Raw genomic sequence first — 20984 nt, 5'->3', positions numbered from 1 at the left:
CAACTTAAATTGATTGGATACCAATTCATATAATTTCATAATATATTTATCTACAAAATATATGGGTGCCAATCTAGTGTGATCACTGAATAACTATATTCCTCCATGCGAGAATAAAACAAAAATGTTATGTACACAGAAAAGACTCTTTTTAAATCTTTTTTTTTAAAAAGAATGTAATTTCAAACTCAAATATAATGAAAATGAAAAATAATTTTTCAATTTTTTTGCACCGTTTAAAAGATCTCAATGAGATTTATCAAACAAGATCCATATTGGTAAAAAAATTATTTGCTTAAACACATGAATTTTAAGCTTAAAATTACCTTCACCCTCCTTAAAAAAGGGTGAACGTTACCCTCCTTCCTATTGGTTAAAATGGTGTGGATCTCACCACAAAGTAATATCATGCTTACCATGCAATACACTTTTTGGTAAGCATGACATCACTTTATGGTGTGATTCATATTTCAACTAATAAAGAATAGGATAATATTCACCCTCTTAAGTGGAGGGTGAACAAAACTCAACTCATGGAGGAGGACCCAGCTACATCAAACAATTTTATACACAGTTCCATAGCATTGCTCCTAACAGAGAGGAGGGTAATGTTTTTTTTCTTGTTTTTGAGAAGAGGAGTGCTAGGGACAAAGAAAATAGACAAAGAAAATACCCTTAAAGTGTACATAAACGGCTCAAATTCACTGTACAGTGCATCTGGACCGTTCATGTATACTTTAAGAATATTTTCTTTGCTCATTTTTTTTTTACTTAGCATTTCTCTTTTGAGAATGATCCAATCTGGTTTTTAGAAAGGGAATATAAACAAAACAAAATTGAAAAACATGAAATGGCCTGGTGCTGAGTTCTGCTTGACACAAGCATATATAAAAACCTCAAAGCAAAAACACAAGCTCTCCCAATGGTACATTTCCCCTTCACACCTCCATCAAACAGTGTACGTAGCAGCATCAAGCAACCGCCACTGAAAAGCTTCGCCGGAGAGAGAAAAACACTCAATCGCTCGTCGCAACTCCCCGATCTACCTCCGATTCTCTCTCTCTCTCTCTCTTCCTGCTGCATATACATCGGCTGACCTATCCCTCGTTTGATTGATTGATTGCTTGCTTGATTGGTTTTTGCTTCCGATGGCGCTTTCGGCCTCTGATATACCGACGATGTACTCGTTGCTCGCCAACTCGCTGAGCGGCGACCAGAGCGTGCGCAAACCGGCCGAGTCCGCCCTCGCTCAGTCGGAGAGCCGACCGGGGTTCTGCTCTTGCCTCATGGTAATATTTTTCGGACTCCTTTTCGTTTCTAGGGTTTTAGCGTACAATGCTGGGTGCAGTTGTATTCAGCTGTGGATGTGGATATAACCCCAAGGCTTAGGGTTTACTCCCTTGTAACTCCCAGGTTCTATCACCTCTTACAGGCCAGTCCATACGGGGCTTTGTCCACCGTCCACTAGCGAACTGTGGGACTGGGTCACAGTGATTAGTCAAGATGTGCGCAAGCTGGCCCAGACACCATGAGATATAAAAGGAACTGTGAATATGAATATGTTTATGTAATGAAGGGTTTTTGATGAGATGAATATAACCTCAAGTCTTAGGGTTTGCTCCCTTACAAGTCCTGGGTGCTATCAACTCTTATGGGGCCAGTCCCTGCATGGTTTTGTCTGGCTTTGATTGGACTCTCCGGTAGTGGACGGTGGAATTGGGTCCCCAGGGATTAGTCGAGTAGAGGTGTGCTTAGGTTGGCCTATACACCTGAGTTATTAAAGAAAATGCGAATATGAATTTGTTTGTGTAATGAAGGATTTTTTATGATGCAGGAAGTGATAAGTTCGAGGGATTTGGCGGCACAGGTCGATGTTCGTCTACTGGCTTCGGTTTATTTCAAAAACACCATTAATCGGTATTGGAGGAACCGGCGCGATTCATCGTAAGATGTTCTTTCAGATTAAGCTATTTGTTATTGCTGATTATAGTTTCAGTGCGTATGAATATAGCTGAAGCATATAGCATTTTGTGAATGTAGACTTATTTCAGTTTGGGTGTGCGTTGTGTAGGACATAGTGCTAATGTCGGGGAACAGGATACCCTTTTGAAGTGTGAGGTTGAGTTAATAAACTTACTCCGTGCATGTTCTATAATTATCTTCAGGACAGGCACGTTGCGGAGACTGGGAAGATGCTATTGTTTGTTTCTTTCCTTTTTTTGCATATGGACTTTAAGCTTAATTAAGGAATGGTTGAATAAACTCGAGGGCTGGGGAAGGCGTGGCCTTCGTGTTTTGAGTATTCCTTTTTGTGCAAACTGGTCATAGGAGATGTTGACTTAAGAGGAATGACATGAAATTGGATTGAATAATTTGATTGGAAACGGACATTGTTCAATGGCTATTATTATGGTATGTGTTTACTTATAACCCCTAGGTTTTGTTGCATACTGCACTCACAGTATTAGCAGACTAGGAAGAATTGAAATGAAGTGGGGGTCAGTGTTTGGTGGAAAAAATATATTACCATTGAGTTTCCAACAATTTGAATTGCGAACAAAAACTATTATTCGTGGTTCGCATTTGGGTGCACTATTCAAGAAGAAGTATCCAAGTGTCGATGCTTATCTATTACGTAACTGGCCTCAACTCGGTCACTAGTTGGATATAACTTGTCTTCTCTTGAATTGACATAAATTCAAATATACCGAAGAAGCCTTCAGGAAGTTAGGTTTGCACAAGGTTCACATCTGCATGACCAACCTTTTGATTGTAGAATTACAAATAGAAATAAAACGCATAATATGTACTTCAGGAAGTTAGTAAAATATTGGCTAAGAAACTGGTACTCTTATGCGTAATTATTCTTTTAGCAAATAGATGGTCTACAAGTATGCTATTAAGATGATGTTAAAAAGAAGAAAATGATGACATGAAATCAAAACACCTGTGTGAACTTACTCAGTGTGTATGCTTTCAGTTTCACCTTAATCACATTGCAAATTGATATTTATAGATCCCTTCAGAGTTCAGACTCCGTAAAGTTGGCTTGTGATTGCTTTTCTTTCTAACGTTTTCACTGCATTGGGAATTTGTTGCACGAGGTCTTTTTTTCCCTTTTACTTGTGGTATTCCCCATATTATTCTGTACGTCCTTCCTCCTTGAGTATTAGATTATATTTGTGCCATCCATACATCACCACGCTACTGAGCCACATTCTACTGTTAAAACATCTGTGCAGGGGAATTAGCAATGAGGAAAAAATACACTTGAGACAAAAGCTGTTGTCACACTTGAGAGAGGAGAATTATCAGGTGGTGCCTATCTTTAGTTTGTTTATTTGTTCTTTCTTACTCAAGGTGGACAAGTTATCCATCAACAAGATTTTAGCGGAGATTATTTAATTTCCTGTTTGTTTTCTTCTCTTTAAATACAGATTGCCCTTACCTTGGCTGTGCTCATCTCAAAAATTGCTCGAATTGATTATCCGAAAGACTGGTATACTTTTCACTCCTTACTTATTGTTGTTATGTGCTGCAAATTACTGAGGTATGCTTCTGTTGCGAGGAAAGCTTGAGTTTGAAGGTCCCGTATCATCAACATCCCTGCCGTTTTTGGTATTAGCCGTTTAGTTGAACTTGACAGGGCAAGATTTATTACCATGATGCTGGTATTAGCAATCACATTTGTAAAAGGGAGCAACATAGTTCACATGGAAGAGTTTAAATTCAGATGCTACTGAAGATTGTGTAGAGAGAAAGCCCCATAGCTAAGACAAGGTGAAGGGAGATGGTAGGCACAAAGCTGGAAAGTGACAGCTGGAGAGAGAGAGAGAGAGAGATAGATGCGGGGTCAGCTCAGCCGTGGACAGGTGGCATAACTACCTTGGTGGTTCGACAAGCCAAAGGTTTTCCCAACTTTTCATGGTGCTCGTTGTGAGGAAGGTGTATCATAGGGGGTGGTTGTGCTTGATACATTAAGCCTTGTGATACCTATATAGCTCAACAATAAATATGACATGATACATTGTGCTTCTGGTTTTTTTCCCATTTTTGTGTTAAATTCTCGCTGTCTAAGACTAGTCAAGGTGGGGACATATGTATTGGGCAAAGGAGACACGCTTGCCTGTAGAAGGCCAATAAAAGATCTCATTCCCTATTATGTTAAACAAATATCTGCATTTTGGATCATTAACCAACTTTGGATGTAGTGGATTAGATTTGAGCGGATATTGATTAGATACGATCTTGTGGGTTTTTAATTTGTTAAGAGTAGAATGTTTCTGATGCGGCTCAAATTGTGAGGAAGTAATAAGGAGCGTAAGATCTGAGACAATGAAAAAGACTTCAGCTCTTAATAGAAAAACCTTATTGTCCAAATGGAGGAAGTTACTATTCAAAGCGAGAAGACACCTAAGAAGGTACTATGGCCACAGCATTTAGAGAAGCACAATTGATAACCTGCTTTCACAATCCATTCAGCCTGATGTTTGTCTTGTATTTTCTAACTTTGCATTCAGCTTGAGAACTTACACTTAACTTTTACTTCCGTAAGATTGTTTGGGTCTTGTCCCTCTTTTGATATATGGATATTTGTTGTTCTACTTTTTCTTTGGTTTCTTACACTTGTAATTTCCTGAGCTTAGTTTTCCTGAAGTTATCCTATTCCTGGCTATGCATATTGATCCGCCTGCTTGATCACTTGCCAGGCCAGAACTCTTTTCAGTTTTAGCACAACAGCTTCAGTCAGCAGATATTCTTACTTCACACAGGATTTTTATGATTCTTTTTCGAACCTTGAAGGAGCTGTCTACTAAACGTCTTACTTCAGACCAAAAGAGTTTCGCAGAGGTATAGGCTACTTAGACATATTTTCTTAACTTGTTTTTCTATGCTCATTTCTCTTCATTTACATGTTTTGATATGTTAGCTATAGAGATTTTCTCCAAAAACATCTGCTAGTCCTGACCTAGAATTCTGTATGGAGGGTTAGAACTTCATCTGACTAATTTTATTACTGGTTCAAGATTTGCTCCTTTGGTGCATCTATAGGGTGGTAGAACTTCTTTTTGACCGTGTTCGATCCTAAAATTTTTAGCTTAAAGTTATGGTCACATAAGCATATCATGTTCAGGAGGATCATAATGGATGCCCGAGAAGTATTATGCCTGACACGCTATTCATGCATGGAACTTTCTCCTTTAGATTATTGTGCTACTTCAAGTATCAAACCCAGGTGCTATGGACACTTCATCCCCACATCCTTACTTAAAGAGGTTTGTAGTGTCCCAACGTGTTTTGGAGCCAGATTATCCAACAAGAGATGCTCATCTATCTAATAATTATCCTTTCTGGAAGTCTTTAACTAATGTTCTTTTGGCAGATATCATCTCATTTCTTCGATTATAGTTGGCACCTTTGGCAAAGTGATCTGCAAACCATACTGCATGGTTTCTCCCTGCTCACTCAAAACTCGAGTCCAAATGCTTCAGAGCTGTGTCATGATGATCTCTACCTTACATGTGAAAGATGGCTTCTCTGTGCGAAGATAATACGCCAACTGATAATTTCTGGATTTCCGAGTGATACAAAATCAATTCAGGTACTTTGGATTATTTATGTCTTCTGTGTTTTTGGGAGTAGAGTTTCTTGTACCCCTAGAGCTTGACGAATCTCTTCTTGATGTAACTTGTTTTGTTTGTAGGAGGTACGGCCTGTTAAGGAGGTCTCTCCTGTTCTTTTGAATGCCATTCACTCAATTCTTCCATACTGTGAGATTTCTTTCTTGTTTTGTTTTAGATTCTGGATTTCTTTCATGCATACTCTTTCTCATTGTTTAAATGACCACCCAGCGCACATTATTGCTACTCGACTATGTAGGGCCAGGATTTCTATTAATTTGTGTAATTCGACAAACAGGGAACACTTTTTTTGCTGAAGTATTTCTTATACTGTATGGCTACATCCCCTTAACTTTTCTCCTATTTTCCAGTGGGTGGTCGTACCGGGGTCATCCATCAAAGTAAGGCACTGACCACATCTGACAATTTTGTCGAATGTTGCTTGAAGTGAATGGTGCTGTGTTTGAGATGGTTGTGGCATTTGCATTCTTGTTAAGACTTTTGGTTTTGGGTATAACTTGTACGTTTAATGCCGTTGATCTAAGAAGCATTAATACAGAGTAGCTACCTCAGGAGAGATGCTTAGTCGGTTTTCCTGAGACAAGAGAGCATTTTATGCCCCTGGACTTGCTAGATTTCCTTCCATTACATTCCTGGCAATCAACTAGCAATGTCATTCCAGACAATTTACCTGATTGAACCTTATTAATCACCTTCATATTCCTTACCTTACTGAGGTGGCTCATAATTCCTGTGACAAACCCTTTCTATTCTGTGGATAAGGTGGGTTAGAGTATGAGACAACTATCTTGCGTGAGTAATCGCAAGATTAGATTTGTCTCCAGTCATTCAATCTGCGGTGACAAACTTGGTATTTTCATAAATTGGTTCCCATTCTATAGTCAGGAATTCTTGATGCAATTGCCAATTATAGTTGGTACAAGGCTTTGCTACAGATCATCTGTAATTTGAAAGTGACCAGACCTTGTTTAAGACCAAAAAACCCGACATCTGCTACTTAATGTCTTGCTAAAGTTTGTAATATTCTAATTGCTTGTATCTTAATTATTGCAGATTTACCTTTCCAGGAACATCATGCTAAATTATGGGAGTTCTTAAAGAGGGCATGCACTAAATTGATGAAGGTATTGGTTGCAGTTCAGAGCAGACATCCTTATTCCTTTGGCGATAAAAGTGTCCTTCCACTTGTTATGGACTTCTGCCTGAATAAGATCACAGATCCTAAACCGGATATCATTTCATTCGAGCAATTCCTCATTCAATGTATGAAGTTGGTGAAATCAGTATTGGAATGTAAAGATTACAAGCCAAGTTTGACTGGTCGTGTGATGGATGAAAGTGGAGTTACCCTTGAGTTGATGAAGAAGAATGTTTCTAGTGTTGTTGCTGGTGTTGTCACTTCTCTTTTGCCCAGTGACAGGGTAGTCCTCTTATGTAACGTGTTGATAAGAAGGTAATGGTAACCCACTTTTCTTAATTCATTTGTTTGCTCAAGGCCTGTCTTGTTGCATTTATCAGTTTAGGCATGAGTAAGATGCATCATCAACTGCATTAAGCATGCCAAATGCATGTGAGGTAGGGCAACAAAACATGGTTCTGCCTTTATCCCCAGTGTTGCTCTTGCCTCGACGGGGCGGTGGTAGCCTCGGAGGTTTAGATTGGGCCTAGATTTAAATCTCTGGATTATTTGCCCCAGGTGACGTGCTCTTTTTGTTGCACCAAGCAACAGCCCATTGTGACTTATATCTTTGTCTTTAGACGACCTTTTGTAACTCATTTCCTTGTGTGTACTGCATGGGCATTTACTCTTGTTTCACTATGAGCATGTTTTGTCCTTGCGTTTGCTGCTGCTCTACTGCTGTACCAATAATGTTCATTGTGTAGTGATAAAAATGTCAATTAATGGTTGAGCAAAATGATTGGGCTTCTAGAAGTGCTTTATATTGATCTTAATTTATCCGTTGTAATTTTCTGATGGTGCGCATGTTCCATCTAATCTGATTTGTCCAGTGTTTCTTTCTTCCAACTAAGACTAACCCGTAGTTTTGCGAATCAAATTATTCCGAACTGCCATGAGGCTTTTAGTAGTTTCACATTTATTCATGAGTTCCAACAATGCTGATATTTGACCTGAATTTAGGTTATGTTTTGGTAGAAAAGGGAAATCGGAATCTCATTATGAGGAAAACAATATCTAGTAATCTAATACTTGAGTTAATCCCATCTATGAGTTTGGATATTTCAGATATCTTATATCCGTAAACCAATTATTAAGAAATTCGTTCGGGTCCACCTCTTCTTTCTTTTATGATGTGCCACCTAGGCGAGTGCAATTTTGTTCACCCTCCTTTACCCTCTCTTATTGGTTGAAATGGTGTGGATCCCACCACAAAGTGATGTCATGCTTACCATGCAATACACTTTTATAAGCATGACATCACTTTGTGGTGAGGTCCACATCATTTCAACCAATAAGGAGGAGGGTAATGTTCACCCTCTTAAGTGGAAGGTGAACAAAACCCAACTCCACCTAGACTCAGGTTCAGGTGTCGAGTCCCAGTGGGTCTGATTCATCTAATCCTAGCCCCTGGATGTGCGGACACGACAAAATATGTATAGTTAGTGTTATACTTCTATTTTCTAGTGTCAAAAATGGATACTGTAATGTAAAAATGCAAACATATATCCTGTATCTTAACCTATGCGTCGAGGTTTGCCATGGGTACTTTATACATTAAGAAGAGTCCATGTAACATAGCTTTTAGGTAATGTGCTAGAGTCTGAGATTACTGTGGGTGTGAGGATTGGATTCCTGCTTGGTTTGGAAAGTTATTGTAATCTGACAAGGTGATAAAGAAACAATTTCCTGCACTATTCGATCCAAACAAAGTAACAATTGAATCATGGGGACCTGAAACTAGAATGCATGTCACACGTTGTCCAGTTCATGTCTAATTTGGCGAAGCAATCTCTTCAATTTTCACTGGAATGTAAAATTATGACAGCATGTGTGTGGTGTCATCATTTCAACAATAGTTGAGGAGTCCTATTTTCAGTTTGTGGTATCATCAAATTGCTAAGCCTGCATTATTTATGCTGAAACAGGTATTTTGTTTTAACAGCAACTGATTTGGACGCGTGGTACCAGAACCCCGAGTCTTTTCACCATGAGCAGGACTCAGTTCTATGGTCAGAAAAACTGAGGCCTTGCGCTGAAGCTCTCTACATTGTTTTGTTCGAAAATCATAGTCAGGTAGGCGTGCTGGTACTTAACCCTGCCTTACCATTAACTCTTTTGCACTTTGCACTTTTCCCTGACATATTAAGTTGACGTATAGAAGGGAGTTTTTAGGATGGAGCATAATATGCCAACATGATTTTTATTTTGCTCTTCAGCTGCTAGGTCCTGTTGTGGTTTCCATTCTTCAAGAGGCAATGAATGGTTGCCCAACTTCAGTCACTGAAATCACTTCAGGATTACTTCTCAAGGATGCTGCTTACGGTGCTGCTGCATATGTTTATTATGAGCTTTCAAATTATTTGAGCTTCAAAGAATGGTTTGTTCTTTTTTATGCTTCCATATGCAGTATTTACTCATTTGGTTTGTCTCATGTCCCTCCTCTGCAATTACATTTTGCTTTTGGGTATTTAAATGGCTGACATGTGGGAACTTGTAAACTTTTTTTTTCTTTGGGTTTTTGTGCTGCATTTTTTTCCACAACTCTCAAGCATCTTGAAATTAGAGATACTACCTTGCTCTTACTTTTCAATTGAGCGTAGATTAATGCCATCGCTTGCATCATTTCGGAATGCAATTACCATGTTTGTAGTCCCTCGAATTTGTGTGGTCATTAAAATGCAGTTAGGTTCATATGGAGCCAGGGTTTTCTTAACTTACATGAAACAAACATCAAGTGGGTAATAAAATAACCCATCAAGGAATCACATAGCTCTTTTTTCTCTTCAATGAGCTGAACATTTAACATTTTTGGTAAATGCCCAGAGATAAGAAGGGCTGTCTACTGATAGGATTCTGATCTGGATCAGAGTATAATCTGGTGGCAATACTGATTCTGCTAGTGGCCATTTATCAATTAACGTGATAATGTTACTAATGTTTTGATCAATAACTGATGGGGTGACCCAATATGTGTTGAGTGAATTTTCATATGCTTGGCATACAAGATTGTTTTAGCCTATTATTTGTTGAGAACATGAGATCCCGTCTAATCTTCTTGGATTGTATCTGATGATTAGGTTCAATGGTTGAGTGCCAACAAATCTGCGTTCGAGTTACCTAGGTCTTGATTCAGAATTTTCCATTTTCTTGGTCAAACGATTGGCCCTTGCTTTATCCGCTGGATAGTGAATTGGGTGGGATCAATTTGCCTGTTTAACTTGCATTGGTGTCTGGCAGATCTGAAATGCATACTAACCTATTTGGTGGTAAAGTTGTAAATAGGGTGTATAATGAGTCAATTGGGTCAAGACCTCTAACTTAACTTCTTTTTTTTGGGTAAATTAACCACTTTATAGAGCAAACAAACAGAATATACAGAGTTTTCCAATATAGACTCTGAAATGGCTACCAACAAGGAGCCTTAACAAGGAAATAAATGAGAACCAAAGCCTAAACACCGGCTAACAGAAAACAACAGAACTAGACAAAACGACAACCAGCTAGGAACTAAAAATCCTAGAATTTAAGCCCCAGATATCAGCCAGCAAATGGTCCCATCAGTCCGCTTGAGGCCTCTCCAAGAGCATAGGCATGCCCGAACTTCATTAATAATGTGAGAGCCCAAGAGAGGAGCAGGAAGAGCTTTACCTTGGTATATTCTGGTATTCCTTTCGCGCCAAATCCAGTAGATAGAAGCTGCCAACGAGAGTTTGTAGATTCTGCTAGGATGAAGGCACCAATCATCCAAGAACACACCCAATCAATTTCCTCAGCCAGCCCCAAAACAGTTCTTGCAATTTGATTCTTGGGTAATACCATTTTCCAAACCTCCTTAGAAAATGGACACTCAAAAAATAGGTGTTCATGGGACTCCATGGCACCAAGGCAGAGGACACAATTAGCATCAATCCCCATTCCCCAGCTAAGTAACCTGTCCTTTGTAGAAAGACAACCCATAAAAGCAATCCACCCTATGAAGGCCCAACGAGGAACATGGTGGGGAAACCAAACACTTTTCGCCCATGGAACCTTAGGAAGAGCAGCCCTCAAAGCCTGCCAAGCAGAATTGGCAGAAAACTTGCCATCCTTAGTGAAGTTCCACCTAACCGAATCAGGAATAGCAATGTTTGGGATCAAAGTAGGGGGGATACGTGCAACAATTTCCCTTGTGGCCATACTCCGAGGTCTAGGCCATTTTCAAGTACCTTGATGTCTAACTTAACTTTGTTATAGAAACATGTACTTGTTAAAAGACTATTGGATCATGCACATGCGTGAAGAGAATTTCTCATGTGATGTGACTGCTCAAGCTTCTTCTGTGCAGAGGCAAAAAAATGGCCTTTGTGCTATGTCCATACTTTACATGCAACGGAATAAATAGTCATTAGCATTCAGATTATGAGTTAATTGAGGCACACCATGCTGATCTTGGTTGTCTTAGTTGCAATACCAGCTGAGCTTCATCAAGTTTAAGCAATGATTCCTCTGAGCTTGTGCGAATTTGAGCCGTATCTCTATCTGCTAGGCTCTTCTTGTGGAGTTAGCTTGGTTCAAATTTTTGACTGCACTAGTTGTCATCTCCCTATGAGACAAGGTTTAACAGTTCTGTACCATTGACCCTCTTTACTTGCTTGAACTTTTGTTTATCTTTCTTGATTAAGCAATTAAGGACTGGAAACCATTCGTGTCCCTTTAAAATAAGAAAGCTGTGGGTAAAGTGAATCCTCGATCTAGAGGTACCTTTCAAGCAGAAATGAATGTAGTGATCTTGTTTGAGTCTTTGAGATAGTCTATCTGCATATAGAGTTTGGGACAGGATCCCAAAGGCAGACCAGATTGGGTTGGCAATGGGCTACATATAGTGTGCTTGCTTTGGGCTGACATCGGCCATTTGATCCTACCTTTACATGCTGTACATTACTTTTCATAAAACCTCAATAATATTTGTGGTTGCAAATGACGAATTTGTTGCAGAGGTTTGTGTCTCAGCGTTGGCAGTGATAGCATTTCAATTCCTTACAAATCTCAATGAATCTCACCTTTTCTTTGTAGTTTGCTTTCTCTTGGTACTATAATTGATCTGCTGATTGCGTTTCAATCTCTCATGTAGGTTCAATGGTGCGTTATCACTAGAAGTAACAAATGATCATCCGAATATGCGCATCATCCGTCGGAAAGTTGCACTCATTCTTGGACAATGGGTTTCTGAGGTACGTACATTGTGGGTTTGCATTTGCAATTGAATTTCATGCTGGTATCTCGTGCACTATTTGTGCGTGTGTTCTTTGTGTGCCATGCATGTTTTAATAAGACTGCAAGACTGTATTTTCCGCTTGTCAATGCTGGTGGTGATCTCAAACTGGACATGAAATGATTGTTTAGGGAAAAAATAAAATGGAAATGCTCTAGAAAGTTGGAAACTCCCAATGGAATGAGTGTTAATATAACAAAACCCCAATACGGACAATATACCATGCACGTTGAAATTTAAATAAGAGTGATGACCTAAAAGTTTTAAAAACTCTCCAAAGAACCAGCCTGCCAAAACTATACCGCCGCCTCGTGTGGAAACAAAATGAAAATAAGGGTGGAGCGTTGAGATAAAACAAAACCCATAAAACAAATTATCGCCGACCATTGGATATAAGGGTAATGGTGTAGAAGAATGCAGAGGAATTATTACCAATCTTGGAATAATGGTCATGCTCTATGAAGTTTGAGAAAAGCCAGAAGAGGGAACACGTACCTTGTTGGAATTGAGGACGATTTCGAGTTTAGATGTAAAACTCCCAGATTACCTTGTCACCCAGAATTGAAATTAGAGTGATGTAGTGTTAAGTTGAGAAACCTCAACAGATTTATGTCTATGTAATGAAGCTTTTATTTCCAGCCCTAGACCCATACACTAGCAGAAATGTATGTAATTTTTAGTTTGTTAAGGCTCAGTTTGTGAACAAGCTCGAGCTCGACTCCATGTTAGACCAACTCGGCTCAAGCTCAACTCGGTGAATTTTCATCTAGCTCGGCTTCTAGTGAGCTCACTAAAAATTTAATAAACAAGCCCGAGCATGCTAAAACTCCACTTGTAAGTCTTATCGTCTCCTTTTGTTTGCAGCCCTAGATGCAACATAAAAGATGCTAAGTGTGTGATGGTATCTAAAATCCCCAAAATCAAGACTGTCACCGACATTAAAATGAGGATAATGATCTCTAAAGTTGGAGAACTCCTAAAAATTGAACTGTCGTCTATAGTGGGAATTAAATTGAACAACCCATGAACCCACATGTTTTACTTTCTACTGTACACGGGCTTTATTTCCTTTGTTTAACAAACACTTTTTGCAGATTAAAGATGACACCAGAAGACCAGTATACTGTGCCTTGATCCAGCTGCTTCAGGACCCGGACCTGTGCGTCAGGGTACAGTCATTTTATGGATTACCATTCCTGCTTTGCATTTTATATAGCTTTTGTCAATGTACATTTTCATTGGACTAATCCTGTTTATGACTAAAGTTTTGTTGCTGCTGTTGCAGCTGGCAGCTTCTCGTTCTTTGTGCTTTCTTATTGAAGATGCAAACTTCTCGGAGAAAGATTTTTCTGATCTTCTTCCAATATGCTGGGATTTATGTTTCAAGTTGGTGGAGGAAGTCCAGGAGTTTGACTCAAAGGTTTTTTATTGCTGATATTTCCTTTCCAGTGTATTAGTTAATAGAATGAGTACATGTTAGTACTGTGCCTACTGTCTCTTCCCTTCTGCGATGTTATTAGTATGCCGTGTTAATTAATACTCCCTGTCCCAATTTGTTGCGCCTATTTTGACCTTCACGTAATTTAAGGAAAGATCATAATTACATCGACTTTGTGTCAATTTTACCATTTTACCCCTTTGTAACTTATGACTTTTTGTCAACTTTCTTTTCATGTCATTAATTTGCTCCACTTTCCTTTCAAAATTTGAATTTGGGAGGGAGAAATTAGGGGTAAAATGGTAATATGGACATCCAAAATTGGAAAGTTTTGAAACAGGCACACCATTTTGGGACATCCCAAAAAGTAATAAGGGCACAACAAAGTGGGACGGAGGGAGTATTTAATAACCCAGTTCTCCAGATAATTACTTGTGTTCTTGGTAACTTGGCGAAAGGTTCCCAGGCCTACTGCATAATTTAAACTATAATTTTAATTTTCCACTTGAGCAAGTTGCATATTGTATCAGCCATCTATCTGTAAGTCTTTCAGATTGTGCTGGTCGCTGGGTTACAAATTGCTCTTCTTGTATATCCAATTAGAAAAAGTAAGGAAAAATGTGCTATCTCAATCTTAGAGAATGTTTGTGTGGCAAATTTGGTGATGTTTCTCAAATATTTCTCACTAAGAAATCTATGGTGTACTATTGTGATTTGAAGGCAAAACTATAAGATGAAATGCTGAAGAGATGTTGCATCCTGTATGATTAGTCTTTTCGCTATGCAATACCAAACTATTTAAAGGGGCAAATGTTCATGAATGGTTAAAAGAATATCCTACGAAGGCAGACATTTGTCTCTCTTTTTTCTCGTAACTTGCACTTTCTATTGCTGAGATGCAAATCCTGATGTCAGTGACTGAACAATGGTGGCTTAATGTCGAGTAGTGACTATATAGTTCTTCCAACTAGAATATTGTGTCCTACATGTTGGACAGGACAAAGATCCAAATGTATCCTATTACTTGATAATTTTGATGAATCATTATTATCACTTCTACTTTACAGGTTCAAGTTTTAAATTCAATTTCTGTTCTTCTCACACATGGCGGTGAAATCATTCCATATGCAAGCAAGTTGGTACAATTCTTTCAGAAGGTATTGTCTGAATTCCTGAACGGTTTTGTGCATCTTGATGCAAACGAAATTGTAATCTAGAGGTAAACACGGGTAGTGTTCAAGGACCAGCGTCGCTCCCTCAAGAAGATTAGAATCAGTTTGACTTCGCACATGGATTGGCCTTGACTGAGCATGTATGGTAATGGGTTCGGATTACCTTGGACTTAGTGCCTGTTTTACACAACTAGTACCAAGCCTGGACCAAATTTTGGTGGCCAAAACAATACAGCAGGAGACTTTTTAAACCTTGCTTGTTGACTAAACAACGAGATGTTCTGTGTTACTATTGTATGTTCTGATGTCTGTACGCTGAGAATGAGTTACATTTTCTCCCTTTTAACAAAGATTTGATATACAAGTTTCATTATCCAATCAATGCAATTGAACGGTGCCACTAAGTTTGCAAACTATTGGGAGCTGGGTACTATCTGACATGGAGACCATGCTGTGTTAATTCAGCTTGTTTTCTGTATACTTTCCTTGAATGTCTTCGTTAGCAAGAACTATGTAGGTTAAAAACCGTGTCATCAGGCATAACACATCCTGGCTAGATGACAATATACAATATAACAAGTTATATGAAATGGTCATAAACATAGCTTGGTCTTTGGATAAACATGGACAATGACTTATTCATTTAGTAGAATGATTTGGAAATAAGAATTCTGGTATCTCAGTTTCAAGATAGTCAACTTGATTTCCAACTTGCTTAGCAGAGGTGTTGAATGCTATAACTGGGTGTAGAAGCATTTTCATCAACTGGGACACATCATATAGTTTGAAACTTTGAATTAGTTTAATGACAGTGATTAGTTTACCAATTGGTCTTGCTTTGCACTCAATAAAATTAACTTTTGTCCTAGGCCTGGGAGGAGTCCTCTGGAGAAAGCCTTCTGCAGATTCAGCTACTAGCAGCACTGAAGAACTTTGTGATTGCACTTGGTTATCAGTCTCCCATTTGTTACAACATGCTTCTGCCTATCTTAAGAAGTGGAATTGATGTGAATAGCCCGGACGAACTTCTGGAAGACAGTTTGTTGGTCAGTAATTCAGTCTTCGTTTATCCTTTTTCCTGGTTCATTTTTCCCCTCGAGTATTATGGAATGTCACTACCATAGCTGTACAATTCAATCCTAATTATAGTGACATATTTATGCAGTTATGGGAAGCCACACTTTCTCATGCCCCCTCAATGGCGCCTCAACTATTAGGATTTTTCCCTTGTCTTCTGGAAATCCTGGAAAGAAGTTTTGATCACTTGAAGGTCTTTGAGATTATACTACTTAGTTATGCATTTTTGTCATTGCATTTTGCTGTACCTGAATGGTACTAGATTTGAAGTACAGGTTGCAGCAAATATCAGTGAAGGCTACATTATTCTGGGCGGATCTGATTTTCTCAGTTTGCATGCTTCTAGTGTTGCTAAACTTCTTGATCTGGTGGTTGGAAATGTCAATGATAGAGGGTTGCTTTCAATTCTTCCAGTCATCGAAATCCTAATTCAGGTAATTATCTTTATATTTGTGATAAACACTTCTGAAATTTCACATCAGCACATTTGAACAGCCAGTGGAAGCTTGAACAAGAGGACCATTTTTTCTTGTAATAAAACTGAAACATGATTGCACTTTGCTTCTTCATTCTGAAATGAACTCGTAGTTTTTCAAACATTCGAATGAGCTTTTAATGATTTTTGGGATTATAAGAATGGATGTTGTAGCAGTGGGCCTCAGACCCTAGTAAACAAACCTAATATGCATTTGTGTTTGCCTTTTACAGTGTTTTCCTGTGGAGGTTCCCCAATTGATTAGCAGCACTCTTGAGGTGACTGGGCTTCTTTGCTTCTTTCGTGTTGGTTTGTTAGAAGTAGTCATTATAGGTGCTCATTGTCTGGAATATCAGAGGCAATTTAATTTGTTTGTTTGCTGATATTGCTAGAAATTGATTGTTATATGCTTGACTGGAGGAGACGACCGTGATCCATCAAAGACGGCTGTGAAAGCATCAACAGCAGCAATCCTGGCAAGGATTCTGGTCATGAATACCAATTACCTTGCCCAAATAACATCAGAACAATCGCTTTTACTACTTCTCCAGAAGGCGGGATTCCCAAATGATGAGAATATACTTCTTTGTCTGATTGACACATGGCTCGATAAGGTCATTGGAATATGAATCTGTGAAAAGAATACTTTTGATGCTTAAATTTAGTGCTGTGCCCTATCTGTTTGCTTTAGTGTTCAATTTGAAAGTTCTTGCCTGTGTTAAACGTGATTAGATTTTCGTTGCACGTGTAGGATGTCTATTTAAATTCCGTGGTTATTAAGTTTATCATGTATTGATATGGAGAATGTTTCTCTTCTTTGGGGTCTTACATATGAAGGACCTGGTATATCCACGCTATATTACTGTGATTTATGTAATCCTGATGAACTTCTCCTGAGAAGAAGAGCATGAAATCCTTTTCCCTTTGCACAGGGACCAGTAGATTGGATGTGATCTATATTTAGAAACAAATGGCAATATTATTCTTCAGAAAAGAAGAAAATGCAGTATTATTCTGTGCTCAGGCCTATTAGTTGCTGTGTTGTAATAGTGACACGAACGATAAATAATGCAATTTGAATTTAATTTGTAGTTGCATTATCCCCTTCAATCTTCTTGTTTTCTGTTCTTGTCTTGGTATTAAAATCTCTCTTTCCGGCTTGGTCACAGGTTGATAATGTAACCTCTATCCAAAGAAAGGCATTTGGTTTAGCCCTTTCTGTAATTTTGACATTAAGATTGCCTCAAGTCCTTGATAAGCTTGATCAGATCCTAAGGTAAGTACACCTTCCACTTAAATTTGACACCCAAGTCATTCTATTTGCCAGATGACCTCTATGGCTGACAGATTTTGATTTGCCACAGCGTTTGTACCAGTGTAATAATAGGGGGAAGTGAAGATTTCGCAGAGGAAGAGTCCAGGTTTGATCCAATCTGATCAAATCATAATACTACATTTTTTATGCGTTCTCTAGTTGTTACTAAAGAACTGATGATTCTTATCTTCCCTTTATAATTTAACAGTAGCATTAATATGAGCCCCAGCAGGCCTCATGTTCCAAGTAAAGAGTTCAGGAAAAGACAGGTAAATACCGTTAAATTTTTTGGAATTTAAGAATTCATGCTATTAGGCCACTCTCCAATGGCTAGGTAACCTTTTTTAGTTCAAGACTTGACTGATTTGAGGAGGGCCAGGAGGCTTACATACTTTAACTGCCAATGGGAGTTTGGTGACGGATTATAAACTTAAAAGTTAAAACACTCTTAAACCACAATTGGAGCACCACTAACTCCGTACATTAACACACAACTTGGTCGCACTTTTGGTCATACAACACAAATCACCACATCGATTTACCAACATGGGATGGCCTTGTAATATGTTCTGATGGATGTATTGAATTTAGTCTGATGGATTTGTTCCTCTTATGTCTAGATCAAGTTCTCAGACCCTATAAACCAGTTGTCTTTAGAGAACTCGGTGAGAGACAATCTTCAAACTTGTGCAGCTCTTCATGGGGAATCTTTTAATTCGGCAATTGGTAGAATGCATCCGGCAGCATTTGCCCAATTAAAGCAGGCATTGAAAATGTCATAGGCTGGATGGGGTGTATGAATCTTGTGGTTATGGCATTCTCAGCCCCTTCCTGCTCCATTTTTTCCATTATTTGGTAGAAAGAGAAGATATAGGGTAAGTTCTTTTAACCTTATGACTTCTTTTATGGTTTTAAGCTTTATCTTGTTGTTTTGAAGTATATGAGGCATGTAGATATTAGGTTGTTTGCAGTCCAGCAGTTGTGCACTTCGTCGGCCTAAAAAGATATACAAAGGTTGTGTTTGGAAATTGTGATCTGTAAAAGTATTTGTGGAGGGAAAAGCCTTGGGCAAAGAGAAAAGTGGATGTGTTTTATACCTTTCATACAACTTTTTCTTTCCCTTCATTTTGTCCACTAATTCAAGATCCAAACACAGCCTTAAAGTTGCTTCTTTTGTTTGTTTTTTTCATTGGAGACATGATAGTTTTATCACTGTTCACTGATCGGTTCAGGGGACCAAATCCGGCTATTGCAGACATATTCTTTTGGCAAAAGTGTAGCGCTTTTTTCCCGACTTCTTGATCAAAATTAACCGTCTCTCTTGCACATAACCATTATCACCTCTCTCTCTCTCTCATGCTATTCTGGCTGCACATGCTTGATATATCTAACCTGGAACATTTGTTTTTTCAGGTGATGTTGAAGTTTTTTGACCGTGCTCCGGTGGTATCTGCATTCTTTGATTTTCTTCACATATTGGGCCTGATTTTGTTGGCTGCCTTCTTCCTCTTTCTTTTCTTTTCCTCTTTTTTTTTTTGTTTTTGCATTCCACCAATTTTAGGCTGTTGTAAATGCTTCCTCAGCGCCCCTGGACTGTAGATAGCACAGGTTTGATTGTTCCTGAGATGGATATATTAAATTTGTAGAGAGAGAGAGAGAGAGAGAGAGAGAGAGAGAGAATGTGCAAGAACTGGCCTTCTCAATGGAAAAGATTTTGCTTGTGCTTGTGTTCTTGTTTGTGACCCCTTAACGCGGGTTTTCTTTTTTTAACGATATGAACGTCATGTTACAAATAAGTCAAAGTTAAAGCATAGATTAAGAAACAAAAAAGGGCATTCGATATGGCCATCCATAGTGGTATAATCAAAAAAGGATAACTAAAAGTTGATACATCAGCTTTTGATTATTCACTTAAGAGGTTGTTAAGCTTAATCATATTGAGTTTTATAATGGTCACTTTTAGTCCATAACTAAAATAAGGGTCTATTATAATTTTACTCTCTCCCCCTTTGTTTTCTGTCATTCGCTTCTCTCAATTTACATTTTTTTTTTTTGCAAAAATATATCGATTCCTTCTCTTAATTTTGAAAAAAAATCGGTGACTTTCTTTTCTCCTAGTATGAACTTTTTTGGGGGGAAAAAGAGTGAAATACCTTAATCCGGCGATGATTGGTTGAATTGTAGATGAACGAGAGATATAAGCTTCACTTTTTGATGGAAAGAAAAAGAAATAGTTTGTGGGTGAAGTAAAGAAGATATAGAGTAGGCGAAGAAGAGAAGAAAAAAATACCAATTGAAAAAAGCGTGTATACAAATTTTGGAACTTGTTAACTTATGTGATGTGGAGTCTACAAATTTTGATTATTCAAAAAGATTGCTAGTTTTGGTTATCCAAAGTCCAAAATTTGATTATTTCTAAAGATGTTGCTAAGTTTGATTATACCATTGTGAGTCATCTTTTGCACCAATATTGTTAACTTTAAAAGCAATTGATTTTTTATTATATCATTGTCGATGGCCTAAGAAAAAGTATAATGGCTATTGTTAAAGGTGTTGGTGTTTGCGAACTATGGCAAAAAAGCATATGTTTAGTGTTTGGAACGTGGTTTGAAGTCTGTCGCTGTTTGTCACAAATACCTGGACCTCACAATAAAAGCATTGTGTAAACATTTTAACATATCCTCAACAAAATGCCTTGCGGATCAAAAAAAAAAAAAAAACAAAATGCCTTTTATGAAAACACAAGTATGGGTTATGCTTGCATCGCCACAAGCCGCAGTGGCGCCTCATGTCATATAGTGTACGAGTTCTTTCATTTCAGGTTAAAGAGTACATTCATGTCATGTAGTGTTCGAGTCCTTTCATTTCATGTAGCGTTTTGAGTCCATTCATTTCAAGTTAAAGAGTACATTTATCCGTGTCATTATCGAGTTACACAAGTACAATCTGTGTTTGTCCTGTTTAATTTTTGTGTAGGCAAGTCCTGTCGGATTCATGTCAAAAAGTGGCGACCCAAACTCTAATCTAATTTCATGTTGGGTTCGTGTTGTGCTAACAGGTTATGTTCGAAATTCCCATCCCTACACATATTCATGAAGATCTATAATGGGGTTACGAAGTAGCGGCCGTGGCCTTTTAACTGTGGTTTGAAACTATACGTACAGTATTAGTGCTGTTTTCGATAGTAGCATACTCCTGTGAGTTTAGGATGTGTAGCTTGAAATTCACCCCTTAAATCTTCATTTACTACTAGCGTTTGTACTCGTTCAATACACGGGATAAAAAAATTTCTATTGGTTTGTTTTTAGTCTCGTGCATCAAATGGACAAAAACGCATAATTGATTAAAAAGATAATTTAATATTTTATCCAGTCTCATGTTCGATGTACACTCGCATTGGTCTCACTCATTCTATACAATAAAAGACGTATGAT

At 38.3% G+C, this 20984-nt stretch overlaps 1 protein-coding gene and 1 long non-coding RNA gene across 8 annotated transcripts; one reads left to right on the top strand and one right to left on the bottom strand.

The window, feature by feature from the left end:
• The first annotated feature begins 921 nt into the window (after positions 1-921).
• LOC131326040 (uncharacterized) lies at positions 922-19275 on the top strand. Of its 7 annotated transcripts, XM_058358627.1 has the most exons (25): positions 922-1289; positions 1835-1944; positions 3243-3315; positions 3438-3499; positions 3574-3618; positions 4710-4851; positions 5384-5602; positions 5705-5771; positions 6696-7095; positions 8748-8895; positions 9039-9199; positions 11933-12032; positions 13168-13242; positions 13359-13493; positions 14579-14668; positions 15553-15729; positions 15849-15953; positions 16036-16194; positions 16469-16513; positions 16628-16849; positions 17405-17511; positions 17600-17656; positions 17759-17819; positions 18171-18425; positions 18964-19275. In XM_058358627.1, exons 1-24 carry the CDS (start codon positions 1149-1151, stop codon positions 18330-18332), a joined length of 3063 nt encoding a protein of 1020 aa, XP_058214610.1. In that variant the 5' UTR covers positions 922-1148; the 3' UTR covers positions 18333-18425; positions 18964-19275. The 7 variants fall into 7 exon arrangements, with proteins under 7 accessions (XP_058214610.1, XP_058214611.1, XP_058214613.1 ...); XM_058358628.1 differs by lacking the exon at positions 3574-3618; XM_058358634.1 differs by lacking the exon at positions 1835-1944 and having other exon boundaries at positions 1219-1289.
• On the bottom strand, positions 7026-8735 carry LOC131326045 (uncharacterized). The gene is made up of 2 exons (XR_009199907.1): positions 8173-8735; positions 7026-7961 (listed from the first exon to the last, which is right to left on the bottom strand). It is a non-coding gene; the product is annotated as an uncharacterized LOC131326045 (long non-coding RNA).
• Positions 19276-20984: the final 1709 nt, after the last annotated feature.

This window comes from Rhododendron vialii, chromosome 5a, assembly GCF_030253575.1.
Source record: "Rhododendron vialii isolate Sample 1 chromosome 5a, ASM3025357v1".
NCBI classification, from domain to species: domain Eukaryota; kingdom Viridiplantae; phylum Streptophyta; class Magnoliopsida; order Ericales; family Ericaceae; genus Rhododendron; species Rhododendron vialii.
This window is presented reverse-complemented; position numbering and strand designations above follow the sequence as displayed.